This window comes from Macrobrachium nipponense, chromosome 18 (assembly GCF_015104395.2).
Source record: "Macrobrachium nipponense isolate FS-2020 chromosome 18, ASM1510439v2, whole genome shotgun sequence".
NCBI lineage: Eukaryota > Metazoa > Arthropoda > Malacostraca > Decapoda > Palaemonidae > Macrobrachium > Macrobrachium nipponense.
Genome location: NC_087211.1, coordinates 75,770,441 through 75,792,629, shown reverse-complemented (window position 1 = coordinate 75,792,629; position 22,189 = coordinate 75,770,441). Strand labels below are relative to the sequence as shown.

Genomic DNA, 22,189 nt, shown 5'->3' with positions numbered 1-22,189 from the left:
ACTTGATATTTTTTTGTTTACTTTTTCTGCTAATAAAGCCTGGTATACATTCCTTTTGTTACTTAGATCTTTTAGAGCACTGTGTTGGTATGGGATTACTATGCAAAACTTAGATTTCTTTTAAAAAGCAAGATATGTTGAGCTTTGCCAGTTAACAAAAATTTATAAAATTAAAATGTCACCTATTTTCATTTTCATACTGTTATTTAAGAGAAGAATGTCTTTTCCTAAATATCACTACGACTTATTTTAAATGATTAAAAAACTGGTAGTGTAAGTTTATTAGAAAAGACATATTTAACAAACTACTTTCACTTGCTTCATTTTTTTCTCTTCTTTTGTTCAGTCACTGATTTGTTTTTGTCCAGATCTTTTTCTTCTTTTTTGAATTGCTGAGTTTTGAGCCAATTACTTTGTTTTGCCCCAATTTCTTCTTCTTATTTGGATTCTGGTTGTTTTGGCCTAATTTCTTCTTCTTCTTTGGATTGCCGAGACCAGAACCCTTGTTTTTTCTCTTTTTTCCTTGAGGTTTTATGTCACTTGATGGAATGTCATCGACAGTGCTCACTTCACCATCTTCTAAAGACATTGTTGTCTCACCAGTTTCTCCTTCCATCACCGCAGCTGCTGCTTTTGCTGCTCTCTTCTGGAGTTTGAAAAGTCTTTTCTGCTTTATCCTGGAAACAGATGAAACTTGAATTATTAACTGAGACTGCCATTTAGCTATGTTACGATTCCATCACAAAACTGTTCAGGAGATTTAAGAATACAGTACAACAAATTTAACTCCACTTCAGTAATTAGATAGAGTTCTGATTCCAAAAGTCTTGATGTTAAAAGGAATTGCTCTTTTATTGACTATGTTAAACAACAAAATGGAAGAAAATACTGTAGCTACAAGATATCACATATGCATTATCAAACAATTTTGTGGCTTTTTGATTATATAATAACTACTTTACATCATTTGCTGCCAACTAATCAAGAACACCTATAAAGCCTTGTCTAAGTATAGTTATAATTTCAAAAGGTAAAGCTTATGAACATAAGACGCAGCAGTTTACACCAAAAATATTTGATTAATTGTAACTAATATATTAAAGTGAAAGTATTTATTGAAGTTGTCGAGTAAAAAAAAAAAGTTAATACTATAAAATAACCAATGCAGCCATAATATAAATATAGAATATGTACTGATAAGAACTTGGCTCTCACAATCATTATTAACATTTTTGGTTATTACTCCCTAAGGGTAGGTAATCATAACTGTCATGACTTAAGAATCCTAATCAATAAAAAAAAAGAAAAAAAAAATATAAAAAAATTGCCCTTTTGAGTAGGATGGACAGGCAAATCATCATGACATGAAAGCGCTGTCATGGCTCATAATGTCTTAAAATTTTTCAAAACAGAAAACAGAAGTCTTTTAAATATACAAATCATTATTCTGAGTGAGAATTGGTGGTCATAAGAACATTCACTCTGAAGGTAAACTTGAGGGAATCAAACTATGATTCTGAGCAAATAAACACAGTTCCTTTCAGTGACTTGGGTGTTCAGGAGAAGGCATTTAAAATTATATGGGATTATATTTTTGGAGGTATTAACAATGTTTCCAATGTTTAAATGTTTTCCTTCAAGAGTATAGAAGTTATTATTAAATAAATAAATGCATTCAACATGTCAAAATTACATTTCTAGACTCATATGTCTTGCTAGAACATTTACTCCAAAATGAGAGGTGAAAATTAGAAGCAAGGTGGGTTGATGATTTTGGACACTTCAGTTTTAATATTGTTGAACCAAGACTGGGAACATGGGAACATTACCAACTATGAAAAAATAATCTAACATAGTAGTATATTTGAAATACTACTTCTATTACAACTATATCAATTATAAAGAGATTGTATTTGAAATGGGCACTACCACCTGGTTTAACCATACTATACACTGAAAATCACAAGACAGGAGATTAACATAGTGGCAGCCATGAGGTAATTAAACAAAAGTAGCAACCCTACTCAGTACTAGTAGCACCAATCTTATTTATGCCAAATTGTCCACTCCAGGGTTTCCAGAATGCTCAACCTCCCAGCCTTTCTTTTAAGTATGAATAGTGCAGCACTTTTGTGAACTGAGGATTATAACTTACTTTTCCTGAATTCTACTCTGTTCTCTGTACACATCATATGCAGAAATATGGCCTCTCTCTGGAATATTTTGCTGCTGTTGCTGCTTCTGTCTCTTACTTAGTTTCTTCAGAGTCAGCATCCACTCTGGTACTTCTTGTTTAGAGTTATGGATCACTTGAGCAATGCTAAAATGTTTTAAAGAAATATTAACTGCTTTATAAATATATGAAAACTTTACTTTTATCTGAATACAGTAAAGCTCAAGGTAAACGGAACTACAGAAGAATCCCCTGCAGATGCCCAATGAGCAATTGAAGAGCAGAAAAGAAACTTCAAGGTCTGGTAGAAAAATAGCAAGGAAATGGATAAGAGATCTATATAGCAAAAAGACAAAAGAAACTGAATGCATGCTGGCAAGGGCAAACTGGAGTTACGAGGAATGGAGTGAAAAAATTGACATAATGAAGGTTAGAGAAAATATCGATAATGGCAAAATGATGAGAAAAGATTAAAAAAAATGTTAAAGGGGCCAAGTATACAAAAGCTAAAAATAGACATTACAAGCTGAAAAAAAAAAAGAGATACTTGAACAATATGGGGCAATATATTTTTTTATATTTTTCCGAAATAAGAAAATTCACGTACCAACAGTTGTCTGCACGTCACTAGGACAAATGGAGAGTAATGGATTAAGATTTTAAAAATGTCTTTAGAAAGATGAAAACTGGCAAATTTTGACAATAGTCTACATGTGAGTATACTTCTGATATTGCCAGGGCTGGTGGCTTGGACAAAGTTGAAAATCTGATAGTCTCCACTATGCAGAGGTTGAGGGTAACCACTGCTCAATCAGTACCCAAAGTGTCAGTTTCCCTTCAGTGGTAGGGCAATGTGGGGTGGTAAAGGTTGAATTATACATAGACTAAGGTTTGTGTATCTAGGAAAAATGCAAATTACTACTGTATTCAATCAAAATTTCCCAGTTGCTCTCAAGGATACAAACCCTTGATCTGCATACAAGAAATGGGGACAACATAGTAACCCTGCACAATGCCAAACAAGCAGAATCAGCTAGACTAGCTCCACTTGACTGGCAAACAGGAGCACATTATCATTCTGTACCTTGTTAAACACGGGCAGGCCATATGGGGTGATGTCGCCCAATAGTGAATAGCATACTGAGGAAGCTGTGCCTTCCCTGTTTAAAGCCCGCTGAGGAGAGACAGGCAGTGCTACCAGAAGGACAACAACCAAAGCCCATAGGAATGACGACCAATCACAAGAGGTCCTAGGCCCATGTGATAAGCTATGGGATGCTGTCCTTTCTTTACTCTATTTCCCAATACCAGATCCCTTTTCTGGTTATTGGCATTGCCTTCTTTCCTAACAAAGGAAAGACAGCCACACACACTTCTTAGGCCCGTATTTTTAAACTACCATCTTTGACGAAGAAGCTCTTCACCACTAAAGTGGTATTATTGTGCTGCGAAGCAGCTCTTCGTGGCAAAGGCGAAGGTGATTGGAGTGTGAAAATTACTGGAAACGAAGAAACGGTCTTGACCATCTCTTCACTAACCTCTTCGTATACTTTTTGTAAAATTAAAAGAGAACCGCATAACTAATGTAAGTATTGGAATGTATAAAACATGCCAAATATTTTAGTAGTCCATTTTTGTCAGTACTTCAATGCATATATGGTCTTAATCTACATTCTTGTAAAAGACTGTCTTTGTAATTAAAAGACCTCACATTCCCAAGCTCCTGGCTGTCGGGTGTTTATGAACTTTACAGCTGTAACAGAATCGTCTTTCCCCTCCTCTTGGATTATATTATGTAATCAGTACAATGTATTTCAGTTCGGCAAAACAACCATTGCAAGATAAATGAAGATGAAAAGAACCACAGATTCACGAACTTTTCAAAACTATTTCCAACCAATCAGCTTCAAGGAATGGTCGTGACATAATCGGTAGGTGGCTTAGCTGTAAAGTCAGCTGGACTCTGCTGTAGTAATTGTATTAATGCACAAAACAATTGTGTATGTGATAAAGTTTATATAATGTGGGATAGAAGTAGAAAAGCTGTCTGCTGATGCAAAATATTTGTGTATCATTCCAGCATACCAACCCTCCCACAGAGTTGCTCTTCGTGAAAGCCCTTTGCTGATGTTTTTAAAATACCGCTTCCCGATTTCACAAGCAAGCTCTTCGTCGAACAGGGGAAGGTGGTAGTTTAAAAATATGGCCCTAAGAGAGGTCTGATTACCCTAAATTAGGGTATTTTACCCTAAAGTGGAAGCACTGGCCTGTTTGTTTACCTCTTCCAGCATACCATCTGTCCCGTACAACTCCTCTTCCTAAAAGAGCTTCGTTGTTGTTTTTAAAATATTGCCTGACGAAGACATTTCACAAGAACCTCTTCATTGAAGCGGAAGATGGTAGTTTAAAAATACAGGCCTTAGCCTTCTTGCAGGAGATCTTTACATATACTTTGTTCATATACGAAACAAACCTTAGGTCTTAACATTAGGATAAATACTCAGCACCAGCTGGAACCGGTAGTTTAAAATAATTGTGTACGCAAGGGACTATTGGCATCTCTGCTTGGTCACGAGACATGTGGTGCCACCCACATACCCCTCATTAACTCGTGACCCCGTCGGTTATTTTCTTACCGCCTTTAAGGGAGGACGTGCTTTGCTCCGTCCTTTTAAAGCCAGTTTAGTTTGCCCCTGTTGTTTTCAATTTGTTGTTTGGAATTCCTGGGTATGCGAACATGAAGCCTTCTCATGCTGCGAGACTTCCTGGATATCACAAGAAGAAGATAAACGCCCTGTTATTTTCTTCGACGGTTTCGCCGTCGAAGTACTCATCGTGTGGTAAGTCGTGGGTGAAGAAACTCTTAAGGTATGGTTAATTCGTTACCTGTGCTTTGGAATATCGCATATTCATATGGATTGCATGTTATCCAAAGCTTTGATGTATCTGGATGTGCTTTGGGAAGTAATTATGACTAATTGTGATCCTTTCCCTGCGGGGAGAGGTGTACATCGCCATCTTGTTTTTGTTCCAGATACGTGGGTAGCGAGGATGCAGGTGTGCGGTCTGTCTTTCAACCTCCAAAAGTCTAAAGAGGAGGCTAAAGAAGACAAGGAAGATGATGCATGTGACAGACAATCCCATTTACAAAACATTCACTGACACAACAGAAATTTATGGTGAGTTTGGAACAGGATATGCAGCAGCAGCAGCAAAATGTGACAATTTTACCTTCCCTCTCTCCAAAGATGAAGCAAACACCATGGCTATTGGACCTTGGTAAACCATAGGCTTCTTCAAGGGCTTCACACTCGTCAAATGCCCAAAGATAGAAGACAAGGAAGGCTTATCTGGAATATCCAACTCGAGTCATAAATTCAGAATCATCCTGAATATCAAACAATGTAATAGACATACCAGGAGAGCCAGTTACCTACAAACATACCAAAGTATAAGGAAATCTGGCAGAGGAAAAGAAGAAAAAGGACCAGACAACTTGGCAAAGAGCCTTACAGTGATAATATATAAATAGTATAGGGTGATCTACAATATTAAATTAACAGGAGTGTTGTAAATGCCCTGTAAATATAGGAAAAGGTCTTGGGAGAAATTTGGCTTCAAGCCAGAAATGTCTGCAACACCACTACACTTCAGAATTTTGAGGGACGTTTGACAGAATAAAAAGACAAACGATTGTGTGGGCATTACAAAGGCAGATGATACTAAGAAAAACTCCCTTAACACAAGATATTACTTTCTACAACTCAGGGTCTCGAGTGAAGAATGTGGGATGTTTGTTTGTATGGTGTTTTTACATTGCATGGAACCAGTGGTTATTCAGCAACGGGACCAACGGCTTTACGTGACTTCCCAACCACGTCGAGAGTGATCTTCTATCACCAGAAATACACATCTCTCACTCTTCAATGGAATGGCCGGGAATCGAACCCGCGACCACCAAGGTGAGAAGCAAACACCAAACCAACAAGAATGTGGGATGTGTATCAGAAGAATCTGAGATACTGTAAATGGTGTCCATTAAAGATCAATCCTGAACCTTTGTTGATCATAAAAATAGATATTTCAGATTACCATATAAATAGACAAAGTTGTGGAGGATAAAAATAAAAATGAGGCCCTGGGAATGAACCCTGGGGATGATAGTGTTAATATCAGACTGAAAAAATGTTGAGGAAATGTTTAAAGGTGGAAAAGTGGAATGAAGAGAATTTAAAATAAACATAAGCAAAAGAAATCTTATGGTCCATGGAAAAGAAGCAAAGGAAAAAGTAATGGTGGAATGTTGTTAAGATGCTCAGTATTGCAAAATATGCAAGGCATAAAGTATTTTCATTGCCTGAAATATCTTTGAAGAGTAAACAGAGAAAGGTGGTAAGTAGAGAACCATGTTGTGTTGGAAGGGTACATCTTGGAAGAGGTACAACATTTCTGTTACCTTGACGATACAAAATACTGAAGGAAATATCTAAAGAGTATCAAGAAAATGAGTAGCTACAGCCTGTTGAACTGAAAAAAGCTAGCTAGACTACTAATTAATGAAAATATCCCAGACTTATGCTTTATGCAGGTGAAGCATAAACAATACCAAAGCAAATTAAAATTTGGAGTGAGACAAAATTTTCTGTCATGGCCAAAGCAGTTTAACACTGACTTGCAAATAGAGGACGTGGCAGCAGAGATATATATCTTCAATAGGCTTAAACTTATATCTTGGAGATCTCAAAGACTTGAGATAGCTTGGTCATGTAATGAAAAGGGGACTGCTGAAGACCTACACCTGATGAGAGTTCAGACAGAAAGACTACAGGACAGAGGAAAAGTGATATCTCATAGCAAATCTAATCTCCACCCTCCAAAAACATCTTTACATTTATTCTTAGTCCACTAAGGAAAAGGTACAGTAAAAACCTTGTACATTACATGAATAATTCATCACAATGTCAACACTGACCAATCCAACATGCTGCACTATTATGTTACTTGAAAATGACAACATTATATATAAAGTTCTTAAATAAGGTACTAATAGGAATGACCATGGAGCAGGATAATTCTGTGCAAAAATTCTATAGTATGCTAATGAGAATCAGTTTTGAAAAAATAAAAAAAGGATCATAAATGGACCCAGAAGATGTTGCACTTCAAAAGCATCAGAAAACTCAGCTTATTCAGATATGACTGAGATAAAACCTCCATAAAAAAAACTACATTCAAAATTCTCTCTTGTAGTGTTAGTAGATTTCTTTCTAAAATTGTAACTAAATATGGTAGGGAAATCATACAAGCTAATTCTTTACCAAATAAGAGTAGCTTCACATTTTAAACATACCTCTGAAGGTTAGGTTTGTCTTCCAACGTCCAAAAAGTTATTGCCCTTCCCTTGTGCTGCGCTCGACCTGTTCGCCCCACTCTGTGGATGTAGCTAATGACAGATGGTGGGAAGTCATAATTAATGACTAAGTTCACACCCTTGAAGTCTATACCTCGAGCCATCAACTCTGTGCATATCAAAACCCATATTTTACGCTCCCTGAAGGCACGAACTACATTGTCACGCTGAAAGAGAACAAGCAATGTTGATTATCATAAATATTAGTTATTACTATTAGTAAAACATAAAAACAATTTCCAATAATTTTAAGATGACAGTACTGCAGTTGAAACAAAAAGCTCAAGGAAACAACACATACCTGGGTCTGTGTACGATCTGCATGAATAGCATCAACCATAATGTTTTCATATATGAGCTCCCGGAATAATTCTTTAGCTCTTTCCTTGGTCTGGACAAACACTAACACAGGAGGTTTGTAACCCTGAAATATCATTTACTTTAATTAATTTACAGGGACAATTAAACTATTGTTTGTTTTGTCTCTTCAAAATGCACATGTAATATACTAATATGCAGACAATAAAAGCTTACAAACTCAGAACAAATTAATTTCATTACACATAATATTACTTGATGATAAATAAACCTTGAACTTTAGAACATAACTCTGAACCTTATGCTGGGATGTTAAGATACATAACAGAAAATAATTGTACATTTATGTGCAGAAAATACTGAAGTGCTTGTTAAGAAGCATTAAAACAAATGCTGTACAAACCCTACTTACAAAGCAATAAATGCGTATTTAAGTGCAAAGTTATATCAATGAACTTTCCATGTACTGTACCAACTCCAATATTTAAAACGTAGATTATCAAAACATTACCATATTTAACATTAGTCCCATTCATTATCTAAACAAAATCACTGGCTCCTTTAGTATTAATATTCAACATCTTGAATATAAAAGACTCTTTGCCCTTCACTACACTCTTAATGATGAATATTATTATCTTTCCAGTGACTGGGCAATGGCTGTTACCTTCCTGGCTTCTTTATACTGCTGATTAATAATAATCTTCAATAAACATTAAAACAAAGGCCTCTACTAAATATAAAAAGCGCTCATATTATTATTATCCGTATTAGTAATAATAATTAGTAATAATAATCAAGAAGTGTCCACTCATTGATGTCGCGGTACCATGGGACACCAGAGTACAAGAGAAAGAAAGAAAGAATTTATAACCATCAAGACCTGAAAACAGAAATAAAAAGGATATGGAATATACCATTGAAAATTGTACCCATAATCATAGGAACTAGACACCATCCCAAGATCCATGAAAAGGCACCTGGAAAAACTAGATGCCAAAGTAGCTCTAAGACTCATGCAGAATAGCATGCCATTAGAAACAGAGCACATAATGAGGAAAGTTTGACAAACTAAGGAAGCAGTATGCACCCCAGAACCATGCTATAAATAACACCAGTCAAATAGGATGACTGAGATTTAAAAAATAATAATAATATATGAGAACATACTTTGGGTCACTTGATCCATAAATTTTTCATTTATCAAGTACTTTTCTTTGTTTAAAGTGCTCATATGAACAACTGCTAGAAATTTCAGTTACAGGTAGAAGTTGAAAGCCAAGATTGACCACAGGAGGAATAAGTAAGGTTTGCTTCCTGGACTTGCATAAAATTCCACAAGTAACAATAACGTACACTAATTATGCTTATCTACCTTTCATATTTATTTTGAAGCACCTTTTCTTTTTAAATCGTTGGAAATTTTGATGGCTTAACTTACACATACGTCTACGACTAGCACAAGCTGATATACAGTGTGCAATAAAATCCAAATGCAAAATCTTAAATTGTCATTGTAAAGTCCTTTATCCACATTATTGAGGGACATTTCAAAGCTTCATTAAGACTAGTTAGCTGTATAACATAAAAAAGTCAGAAGAAAGCAAAGGGATAACTGCTAACTTAACTGTGTGTAATGCATCTAGTTACGAAAAGTAGAGCATTTCAATCAAATATCCAGTACAATGCCCAACAAACTCCCTGGCTCATGAAACAATGTCATTGTAGTCTTCTGTAAGCCTTAGCACAAATGGCTGTGGTGCTGTTCTCTACAAGATTACTAAAAGTTGCTACTGTGTTCTGTTTTAGTATATAGCGTGTTTTGTGAAGTGCAGATAATGAAATTACACTTTTATAATATTTTCATTCCATCTTTCTCTTTTTTGTGAATGTTTATGCTGCTACATTGCTGTGTTGTTACTACGAAGAGACTACTGCTCTTGTGTTTTTGTTTTAGCAAAATTTCATTTTTTCATGTAATTTGAGCTTTGGAATAGTTTTTAAAAACTGGTGACTGAAGGAAACACAAAAATGTATAATGTAAAGCTTACAATAAAATAACACATTTCTACAATCTACTGTACAGATGCATGTAATTAAATAATGATACACTTGTTTTTCTATACACTGAAAATACTATATCACAGTAGTATCCAAGCTGGAACTATCTTATGGCCATTCCAAATATACTGCCAAATACTAACCTTTCTAAGGATGTCACGAAGAGCTACCAACTTTCCATGTTCTGCCCCGCAAAATAGTAACTCCTGCTTAACATCTCCTGAGGCTGTATTTCTGAAATTATCTTATTACAGTACTTTAAAATCATGAATATCAACCATTCCCAATGTCTAAAAGGCATGGGAAATGATTGAATAGTGCATTGGGAATTGTGTAAGAATACTCTTAACAAAACACAGCCTCAATAATACAAGTACAAACTGATATATGGTAAAGCAAGAATTAAACAACCACTGACAACTCAACATTATGAAAACAATTTAGTCAAGGACATGACAAACTTGCTTTCCATACAGCAGGTAAGTTCATTTGATTCAAGGCATAAGAGCTTGCAGTGTGATGCATTGCTCTTTATGTATAAGCATACAAAACCTTTGTAATAGGTCTCAAGTATTAAGATGAAAACATTGATTAAAAATGGATATGCCTGAAAGTATTAGTCATCATCATAGGCTGATTCTACAACTATATTCAATAGCACTATGACAAGTCTTTTCATATTGGTATTCAATTCAAAGATATAAAGACAACTGTACCTGTTACCAATAGACACCATGGCAACATTGTTTAAATTTAATTTACACCACTCCTGCACTTCATAAGCAAAGGTTGCCGAGAAAAGAGCCCGTCTGATGTTGGAATTAGTACAAGCTTGATAAATAATAGCTAACTGATCGCGGAAACCACTGACTCCTCCTTCAAACAGTCGGTCACTTTCATCAATCACAAGCCACTCAACACTGTAAAAGAGACATATTTAAGCATTAACACCCAAAAAAATCCTGTTATTACTTCCAAGTTATAGACTTACAATTGCTATGCATAAAATGCCTTCTAAACAAAAGTTACTCCTCTCTGTTCTATAAATATTACAAGCTAAATGGCAAACCCTTTATGAATTAATTACCTTAATACAAATAACGAAAAGCCATCTGTGAGGAGAGAAACAGCTGCTACACTAGATGTACAGTAATATATTAACGAACATTAAAAAAGGAAGGTTAAACTCACTTTGATAAATCAACACTTGGGGTATCTCCATCTTGTAGTAAGAATACCAAGCGTTTAGGAGGGTTGTTACAAGAAATATCTGAAAAAAAAAATTTTATCTGCTCAGTCTGACAGATCAGGCAATAAACTACATTTCTTTGATTTTATTACATTTTAGTGGCATAATCAGTCTACCAAATACGAGGCACAATACTACTAATTGTTTTCACTTTCAAAAAGTAAAATAAGCTCATAAAAGTACAGCAACTTCTTATAATAAATATCCTTCTTAGTGTTCAACACTCCAGAAGAACAATCACTCTGACAGTATTGCCAAGGTCCCTATAATTTTGTAATATAATAACCAATCTTTCCTTTTCTAAAGTTAAAATTAACTGTTGATAGTTGATAACTGACTTGATGTAGCTCTATGCTTCTCCTGCTTTGTTTAATATTATTCATCACTCTCTGCTGTGTTATTATTATTTATATTATTATCAATATTGCTGTATTATTCTGTTATTATATTAATCTCCTCCATCTAATGATTTTTTCTATATACAGTCAAGCCTCAGTTTTCGCAAGCCTCTCTTTTCGTACATTTTGGTTTTCAAAGATTTTTTTTTTTATGAAATTTTGTCTCACTTATCATACATTTCCTCAGTTTTCATACACTCGGAAATGCTCCATCCTGGCCCCAGTGCGTGACCAGGCCCCGTATCAAGTGCCCAACAAAGCATCCCATCTCCTTTCGTGACCCATTCCGCTTTTGTATTAATTGTTTTTGTACTTTTTTATTTGAGTGCAACTGCTAAATAAGCCATCATGGGGCCAAAGAAAGTTCCAAGTGCTAGCCCTTCTGTAAAAAAGGAGGAAAACACTATAGAATTTAAGAAAGAACTCATAGCAAAGCGTTGGAGGAAGTTGCATGCCAATCTCAGTCACAAAATGCCTACAACAAACGCTGCTGTTAGTGAATTTAAGGACAGCAGAGGCTGGTTTGAAAAAGTCAGAAAACGAACGGGCATACATAATGTGCCTACTTTAGGGATTAAGGACATGTCTGCAAAGTGGAATGATTTAAAAAAAAAATTTTGAGAATTTTCATCCCAACAAAGAAGTTGTAATCCATGTCTCCAAAATGTTTAATGACAACGCCTTATTCAACCTTAGGCAAATTTTAAAGAGACATCAGAAACAAATGTCTCTGGACAGTTTTGTTGTGCAACAGGGATCCAGTAACTCTCAAGCTGGTCCCAGTGCCAGTAAAATAAGAAGAGGGGAAGTTACCTCGGATAGTGCCAGTAAAAAATGAAGAGACGTAACTCCAGATAGGTCCTTGGTACCTGAAGTCCTTCTGGAGGGAGATTCCCCTTCCAAACAATAACCTCTCCTCCTCCCTCTCCCCTCCTCTCTGTCTTCCATATGCTAACAAGTGTTTTCCATAAAGGTAAGAGTGATGTTGAATCTTCTGTATGTTAATTTATTCATTTCATTAGCCATTTATATATTTCTCATTGTTTTCTGTATGTAAAACTGTTTATTCCCTGAAAAAAGTTTATTTTTTTATTTTTGGGGGTCTGGAACACATTAATCATATTCACATTATTCCTTATGGGAATTATTGTTTCGGTTTTCGCATATTTCAGATTTTGTGGGAGGTTCTGAAATGGATTATGCACGTAAACCGAGGTTCCACTGTATACTAATTATCATTACTACTGGAGAAAACACCATTGTTTCTTGAAAAGATAAACAATTCCAACAATGTTTTCCCAACAAGATATGTTTGTGATAAATGAATTCTCCAGATGGCCGCTATATTTGTATGAATGTCATAGTAAGTCATGTCATTTGAAAGGGTTTTATTGGTGGAGTATACTTCCCAAATATGATGTACCTAGCTTTAATGATTGAAAAGTTATGGCCTAGGTTAAAGTTCTATACTATACAAAATGTAGTATTTAAACCTATAAATTACCTTTTTGGCAACTTTCTAACATAATTCAGAACAAAAAGATAATTTTACATTGCACATCTGTGCAATATATTTGTTAATCATGTAAGAGAATTTGCAGTGACAAAGTAAGTGTGAATTAAATACTGCCAAAGAAACAAACAGGAAAAAACTACTCCCCAATTGGTCAATAGGACTCTACTGAGCAACCATGAGCCACTACAACATCGATAAATATTTTAACAAAATCACTAACCTAAGGTTCTTAACTCTTCAAGCTGACCTAAGTAAAGTTGATACTTATCAATGATTGTTACCTTCAGTAATTTAAGAATTAAAATCCTTGTCTTATGTTCAAGAGCTTTTCAGTATGCTAAAATATTTTCAGGGCAAAACTGGATCTTTTATTACATATGAACAAAATTACCATTACAGTATACATGATACCAGGTGGTGATCTATAAAGACACAGCAGTAATTTAGTTCAGTACAATACCTTTTCTTAACCATGTACTATTTATTCTCATGTGAAAAATCTACAAGATTAAATATGAAAGTTGAGAGGAATGCTGACCTCTTGGCATAAGTAAATATCCAAGTGGGAAATCTTGCTAATTGAAAAAAAATTTTTAAGTTATACAGATAAAAGAACTGAAACTAAACTTAAAAACACATGAGCCTCAAGAACATACAATGAATTGAACAACCTTTAGTATACTGTAATGGTAAAATGCATTCTTCTTTATAAATACAGTTTTCATACATACTTACCTGGCAGATATATACATAGCTAAGACTCCGTCGTCCCTGACAAATTCAAATTTCGCGGCACACGCTGCAGGTAGGTCAGGTGATCTACCGTCCTGCCCTGGATGGCAGGATTAGGAACCATTCCCGTTTTCTATTCATATTTTTTCTGTCGCTTGGAATGTAAACAACGTTTGCAGTTCCTCCTGACTTGATTTTTGGATTTCATCGCCATCGATCTTCTGGGCTATCTTTTGCAGGGAAGTACTGGATCTTTGGTTCGGCATACGCATATTAATTTGTTTTAATAACTTTGGCTTCGAAAATTTTGAGGAATTGTTTACGTGTAACTACCGAACTTTTCGGTAGACACTCACATAGTTTGCAAGAAGAAAAATGATATTGTTATGATACAATAAAGTACCTGGCAGATATATACATAGCTAAGACTCCGTCGTCCCCGACAGAAATTCAAATTTCGCGCCACTCGCTACAGGTAGGTCAGGTGATCTACCGGCCTGCCCTGGGCGGCAGGACTAGGAACCATCCCCGTTTTCTATCATATTTTCTCTCTTCCACCTGTCTCCTGCGGGGAGGCTGGGTGGGCCTTTAATTGTATATATCTGCCAGGTAAGTATGTATGAAACTTATTGTATCATAACAATATCATTTTCATACAATCAACTTACCTGTCAGATATATACATAGCTGATTGGCACCCTTCGGTGGAGGTAAGAGACAGCTACTATGGAATAGACAGGTAAACAACATATGTTGTAGGTATAAATAAAACCTGGTTCCTACCTGATAGGTGGTAGACTTCGTGGGTGTTTGCCCAGTAGTCTGCATCACCTCAAGAAACTTTAGCGAGATATATGATCTATGGCCAAGAGTTCTTGTGGGTCTGCCGATGGGGTCTTATCCACTTACTCGGCAGAGCCTAAAAGGACTTTGTCAATGGGTGCTGATCCACTTATATGACAATACACCTTATGAAGGAGCACACAACCAATCCCGACCACCTGATCCTAACCATATGTTAGAACTAAGGATTGTTACGAGTTATCCCCGAACTCGTCACAACCGTAACTCAAAACCACTACGCACACATACATAATTTTCAAAAAAAAATTATACTCAACTAATTGGATATGACAAGAATTCCCTCTTACTGAACAACATAGACGGCCGCCCGTGCTAGCCTAAGTCCTCCATTGTTCGAAGAGACTCTCGACCATATCCAAAAAGAAGAAAAGTATATACATTTAAGGAATTGGTGTCGGCTCCGTACCCAGAATCGTATCCGCCGATACGAAGTACCTAGAGAAAAACACTTCTCATATGTCACACGCACGTCTTTCAAGTAATGAGATGCAAATACTGAGTTACATCTCCAAAACTGTCGTATCTTAATGGACGGTTTTTTAAGCGACATATTCTTATGAAACGAGAGAGACGTCGCTATAGCTCTCACTTCATGAGCTTTTACTCTCAACAGTTGTAACTGTTCGTCAGGACAGGCCTTATGAGCGTCTGTAATGACGTTTCTTACAAAGAATGCCAGCGCATTCTTGGACATCAGTCTTGTGGGGTCTTTTACCGCGCACCAAAGACCTTGTCTAGAGCCTCCCATCTGATGCTTTCTCTGAAGGTAGAACTTCAGAGCTCTAACCGGGCATAGAGACCTCTCGCTTCTCTGCTACGAGACTCGACATGCCTTTGACTTCGAATGACTTAGGCCAGGGATTCGTAGGATTCTCGTTTTTCGCTAAAAACAGGGTCTTAAACGAGCAAATCGCTGAATCTCCCTTGAATCCTACTTTATCCTGCAGAGCATGCAATTCACTAATTCTCTTTGCCGTAGCTAAAGATAATAGGAATAGGCATTTTCGGGTAATGTCTCTAAACGATGCCAGATGAGGAGGTTCGAATCTTTCCGAAGACAGATACTTTAGGACTACGTCTAGGTTCCAGTTCGGAGGTACTGGTTCCTTAGACTTTGAAGTCTCAAAAGACCTTATGAGATCGTGGAGATCTTTATTATCTGCCAGATCTAAACCTCTGTTTCTGAATACAGCCGAGAGCATACTTCTGTATCCCTTTATTGTGGATACGGCTAGATGAGATTTTTCTCTCAGGAATAGCAGGAAATCAGCAATTTCCGCTATAGAGGTAGTGGAGGAGGACAACTTCTTGGATCTACACCACCTTCTAAATACCTCCCACTTTGATTGGTATACTTTCGTAGTGGAGGTTCTGCGTGCTCTCGCGATCGCGCTTGCCACTTCGCGAGAAAAGCCTCTCGCTCTGACAAGTCTTTCGATAGTCGAAAGGCAACTCAGAGCGAGAGCGGGGAGGTTTTTGATGGTACCTCTTGAATATGTTGTCTGAGAAGATCCATCCTTCTTGGTAGGGATCTTGGAAAATCTACGATCCACTCTACCACCTCCGTGAACCATTCCTGGGCCGGCCAAAAGGGGGCTATTAACGTCATCCTCGTCTCTTTTGACGCTACAAACTTTCTCATTACTAACCCCAGGATTTTGAATGGGGGAAAAGCATATACGTCTACTCGAGACGAATTTAGCAGGAAGGCGTCTCTCGTGAGCTCGTAAAGGAACGAGGAGTGCGTCCCTCCCTGTTTCCGAATGTAGGCAAGTGCGGTGGTGTTGTCTACGTTTACTTGCACTACCTTGTTTGACACCAGAGGTTCTAGGCTCTTCAAGGCCAGATGTACGGCGAAGAGCTCTTTGCAGTCTATGTGCCACGACACCTGTGCTGGTTCCCAGGTGCCTGACACTTCCTCTGAGCCTAATGTCGCTCCCCAACCTCTCTCCGACGCGTCGGAGAACAACACTAGGTCTGGGTTCTGTGTTCTTAGAGAGATCCCTTTGTTCTCTTCCAGAGGAAGCAACCACCACTGTAGGTGTGACTTTATCTCCACTGGAATGGGAAAAACGTCCGACAGTTGTCCGGTTTTCCAGCTCCAAAACCTCTTGAGGAAGAATTGAAGCGGACGTATATGAAGTCTTCCTAGAGGGAAGAATTGTTCTAGCGAGGAAAGCGTCCCCAGAAGGCTCAACCATTCCCTCGCCGACGTTTGTTGCTTCTCTAAGAAGAGAGAGACTATCCGCAAACCTTTTGCGATTCTCTCTTGCGAAGGAAAAACTCGAAAACCCCGAGAATCCATCCGAATCCCCAGATAGACTAGGTCTTGTCTGGGGTCAGCACTGAGACTTCTCGAGGTTCACAAGCAATCCCAACGCTTTGATTAAATCCAGAGTTAAACTTTAGGTCCTCCAAGCACTGTCTCTCCGATCTGGCCCTGATTGAGCCAGTCGTTCCAGATACATAGAGACATTCACTCCTTCGAGGTGAAGAGAAACCTCGCCACATTCTTCATCAGGCTTGTGAAGACCTGAGGAGCTGTGGACAGGCCGAACACAAGGCTCTGAACTGAAAGATCCTTCCCCCCGTCATGAAACGGAGGTACTTCTTCGATGAAGGGTGGATCGGGACGTGAAAGTAGGCGTCTTGGAGATCTAGTGACACCATCCAGTCTCCCTGTCGTAATGACGCCATGACTGAAAGCAGAAGTCTCCATGGTAGAACTTCTCCTTCTGAACAAATTTGTTCAGAGAGCTGACGTCCAGTACTGGTCTCCAGCCTCCCGAGGCTTTCGCCACCAGAAAAACGCGATTGTAAAACCCCGGGGAGTGTTGAATCCCGTACCAATTCTATCGCTCCTCTTGTCCCACATTTGTTCCACATCGATCGAAAGAGTATCCCTCAGCACAGGATCCTTGTACTTGGCTGATAGTTCCCTTGGTATTGACGTTAGGGGAGGAGTGCTCAGGAAAGGGATACGATATCCCTCCCTCCTTAAGATCGCCAAGATGACGCGTCTGCATTTATCAGTGTCCAGGCTTCCACAAATCCCAGGAGCCTGGCACCTACTGGTGCTTGGAGGAGAGAATCTTCATTTTCCCTTCTTAAAGGGACGAAAAGTAGATCTACCTCTCTTCTCTGGAGCCTTCCTCCTTGTGGAAGGTCTGGAGGTCGGACCACCTCGAAAGGGCTGCACCGTTGTACTGGGTCCTTTCTTGTCCGATGCCGCAACAGGTTTCTTCTTTCTTGCTGACTGCGTCAGCAGATCCTGAGTTGCCTTCTCAGTTAAAGAATGCGCAATGTCCTTTACTAACTGAGAAGGAACAAAAAGTCAGATAGAGGCGCATATAGAAGTGCTGCTCTCTGAGCATGTGAGACTGCCTTTGTTAAAAAGGCGCCATATACAGTCCTTTTCTTTAAAAGACCTGCCCCAAACAAAGAGGAGATTTCAAAAGATCCATCCTGTACCGCCTTGTCAATACAAGACAATATGCATAGCAGGGTTTCAGGTTCGATTCCTTCCGAATCATGGGCTTTCTTGGACATCACCCCAAGGGACCAATCTAAGAAGTTAAAAACTTCCAATACACGAAAGAGTCCCTTGAGGAGATGATTCAGTTCCGAAATTCCCCACGTAATTCGTGCAGAATTGAGACTTTGACGACGTGAAGCGTCAACCAAAGTCGAAAAATCTGCTTCGGTTGTAGAAGGGAGAGCAATACCCATATTCTCTCCCGTCTGATACCAAATGCCTCTTTTCCCAGCTAATCTTGCTGGAGGCATGCAGAGACTGTCCTCACTAAGTCTTTTCTTAGACGTCATCCATGAGTCTAAGGAATGTAATGCTCTCTTCATTGAAATGGTGGGTTTCATTTTGAGAAAAGACGAAGGCTTCTTCGTCTTAGCACTGGAAAAGAGCGAGCGCAGAGAAGGAGGAGCGGCAGGCGTCAACTCGTCTCCGTACTCCTCAAGAAGTAGGGTAGTCAACACCTTATAGTTAGACAGACCTTCTCTTCCACTATATTCGTCATCCGAGTTTTCCTCTAACTCGGGCTCTACCTGCGTCTCCGCTCTCCTTTCCGAACGTTCCTCTTCTAGAGGAGACAAACTCCTAATAGGAGAGGGCTAAGGGAATGATAATCCTTCCTCTTTCCCGCTCTAAAAGTCTTGGAAGGCGTCATAAGCTTCGGCTTCTCTAGAATTTTAGAAGACGCTTCACGCTTACATGACGCTTCCCGTTCGCCAAGCGTCATGGATGACGTCTTTTGCTGACGTCTCGATGACGCTTCGCGCTTGGAAGACGCTCCGCTCTTCAAAGGCGTCCTACTTGGCGTCAAAATATTGGATGGAGCGTCATGTCTCTGCTCCGTTTCCAATGACGCTTCGCGTCTAAAAGACGTCTTACGTCTCTCTGGCGTTACGAAACTCTCGTAAGCACCTGTTCTCGCTTTCGAACTAGAAGCTTGTGTAAGACGTTCCCGTCTGTATGACGCTTCTCGTTGAGCAGGTGAGAGAGGACGAGACTTCTTAATTGGAAGCGTCACGTCCTTCCGACGTGGCGCTAAAACTCCCACATAGTGATGACAGTTGCTCTTGAACTGCCATATGATCTTTCTTGACGCTTCTCCCACGTCCAGTGCATGACGTCTTTCGTCATCACCTCGGGGGAGAAGAAGGAAAGGGTACCTTTCCGCGTACAGTTTAGGTTGACGCTGACGTCCCCTTCGCTTTCTTGCTAGAAGACGGAGCGTCATCTGAGAAACGCTCTGGACTAGAATCAATGTCAGGCTTCATATGACGCTTCAGCGGTCTCGACAAGTTCGATTCCTTCCACCCTTGTTTAGGTGAGGGAGAGGGAGAGGACGAGAAAACACTCGCGAAGACGCTTTTTCTATAGCGCCCTTGAGCCGCCTGCCACGAAGCAGAGTTAGCTGAAGGGACGTCTGACCGTTGGGGATTCCCCATTCAACCTCCTTAAGGCTTTCGACTTTCCTTCTCCTCTGGCTTGTGAGCTTGGAAGAGGTCTAGGCCTGGGAGCGTCGCAGGGATCGATCAAACGCCCCCTCCACCAACCCACTGGGAGCAACTCACTTCACTGTAATGCTCACTTTCAACCGAGCCTTGAAACCTTTGAAGTCAGACCATCCTTGGACTTCATGAGTCCTTTAATTGTAGCTTTCAGATTGGCGATTTCCCGATGTCGAATCCGAAAAAGCACTCTGAGAATGAGATACATAGGGAGAATCTACATCAGTAGGATTAGAATTATCAGTGAAAGGCTCAATAGGCCTTGAACTCACACCTTTCAATCTTCTAATTCTATCCCTCTCTAACTTCTTCAAATAAGAAGTCAAGTCTTCCACTCTTCTGCATTCAATCCTCGCATTCCTTACAGTATTAAAAGCAGAACACTGAAACCCCCTACATTTACGGCATACAGTGTGAGGATCAACCGAAGCTTTCGGTATCCTCACCCTGCAGCCTACATTCACACACATTTCTCACACTACATTAGAATCAGACTACTGAGAAAAATCCAAAAGAGCTTATTCCAAAACAGTCCACTGTAGCGAATGCAAAACACGATCCAAATACGTCACCAAAAAGTCGAAAAACGATGATCAAAGGATGAAAAAATGAATCTAAGTCAGGAGGTAATCACAACAATGTTGATACCACCGGCGACAGAGAAAATATGATAGAAAACGGGGATGGTTCCTAGTCCTGCCGCCCAGGGCAGGCCGGTAGATCACCTGACCTACCTGTAGCGAGTGGCGCGAAATTTGAATTTCTGTCGGGGACGACGGAGTCTTAGCTATGTATATATCTGACAGGTAAGTTGATTGTATGAAAATTTTAATATTTATTCATAATAACGTGTAGTAAATGTTAGAATTGATTGAGCTAACTTCCTTCTTGAGGAAGTAAGGAAAGAATAGTTACGCTTCCTTTAGAAGTTTATATAGCTCTCGTACTAACGAGCAGTTAGAGCATTAACAATTCTAGTAGTGTAGTATCCTCATCTCCTTCTTACTTCACAGAATCTTCAAATTCATATTGCAATTTGAAGACAAAGGAATGTAGCTCAAAATACGAGCTATTGAAAGGTAAGAAGTGATTTTAGTGTTAGTGCAGTGGAGGGTGCGTTCTGATCGGCTCTGTTTCGCTCCCAGGCCTAGACCTCTTCCAAGCTCACATACCCAGAGGAGAAGGAAAGTCGAAAGCCTTACGGAGGTTATGGAGAATCCCCACCGATCAGGCGTCCCCTCGGCAGGATCTGTAGAACGTCCCAGACTGCCAAGTTCGCCATTGGAAAGGCGTCCTAATTAGTAGAGGGTGCGTTCGATCGGCTCTGTCTCGCTCTCAGGCCTAGACCTCTTCCAAACTCACAAGCCCAGAGGAGAAGGAAAGTCGAAAGCCTTACAGAGGTTATGGAGAATCCCCCACCGATCGGGCGTTCCCTCGGCAGGATCTGTAAAACGTCCCAGACTGCCAGGGATAGCCATTGGAAAGGCATCCTTTAAAAAGTGCGTCTCTTCTTCCGTTTCTTCATCTTACATCCGAAAAGACGAAGAATGTACATGTTTTGGAGTTCGGACGATCTGGCTCGTTCTCTGAATAAGAGAACACTGACTCACTGAGCGAGTAGCTAAGAGCCAGCCAGCAAGCTAGCGCGAGCCACGTTCCAACAGCCAGCAGCGAGCCGCGTTCCAACAGACTAGCTCGAGCCGCGTTCCAACAGACTAGCGCGAGCCTCGTTCATACAGATAAACTCAGCCGCGTTCCAGCAACTGAGTGCGAGCCGCGTTCCAGAACTTTTTTCTTGGCGCAAGGCGCCTTCAAAGAGAAAACAGACGGCTTACTGAGGAGCCTTATAGTAGAGTGGCAATCAGAAGGATGCTTCCATTGAACGTTTACTGGCAAGAGGCTCGTATAACAAGACTAGAGGCGCTCGGATCTATTAGGGCGCACAGGAACTTCCACACAAGCGGAACGTTCCAGGAGCGAGTCTCCTTTCTAGCGTGCGGAACATTCCAGGCGCGCGGAACTGCCAGACGCCAGGCGCTAGGCGCAAGGATCCAGACGCTAGGCGTCAGAAGATTCCAAAATCTTCATTTGAGAGAGAGGTCAGTCGCGAGACTCCTCTTTGAGTTTTTTTTTTTTTTTAACTTGAGCAACTTTCCCCTGGCAAATGTGCAAGATGTCGCACAGGCGGCGGCTGTTGCTTTTGTCAGAAGGATTCTGATAAAGAGAAGCCCCTTTTCATTATTCAGAAGACTCCTGTGTTAGGCAGTTCCTCTCAATGCGGACTGCTTCTCCTTCACCCATGCTCTTCCCTCGTTTTGAGGAGGCAAGAGCTTTGGGAGTTTTTTTTCTTAATAAGAATCTCATCGACGGGGTTTGGGTATGATGGCGGATAGGAAATATCTTCTTCCTTCCGTAAACCCTCACAGTGTATGGGCAC

General features: G+C 39.5%; 1 protein-coding gene across 1 annotated transcript in view; it reads right to left on the bottom strand.

Annotated features, from left to right (window-relative positions):
* Positions 1-266: 266 nt before the first annotated feature.
* Positions 267-22,189, bottom strand: part of LOC135197206 (probable ATP-dependent RNA helicase DDX52) — a 38,863-nt gene continuing 16,940 nt past the window's right edge. The window contains exons 8-14 of the mRNA XM_064224257.1: positions 11,154-11,232; positions 10,679-10,882; positions 10,106-10,196; positions 7,885-8,007; positions 7,524-7,750; positions 2,156-2,320; positions 267-677 (exon numbers count right to left, since the gene is read on the bottom strand). Of these exons, the coding sequence (XP_064080327.1) occupies positions 347-677; positions 2,156-2,320; positions 7,524-7,750; positions 7,885-8,007; positions 10,106-10,196; positions 10,679-10,882; positions 11,154-11,232 (1,220 nt within the window). The 3' untranslated portion in view covers positions 267-346. The remainder of the gene's footprint in view (positions 678-2,155; positions 2,321-7,523; positions 7,751-7,884; positions 8,008-10,105; positions 10,197-10,678; positions 10,883-11,153; positions 11,233-22,189) is intronic.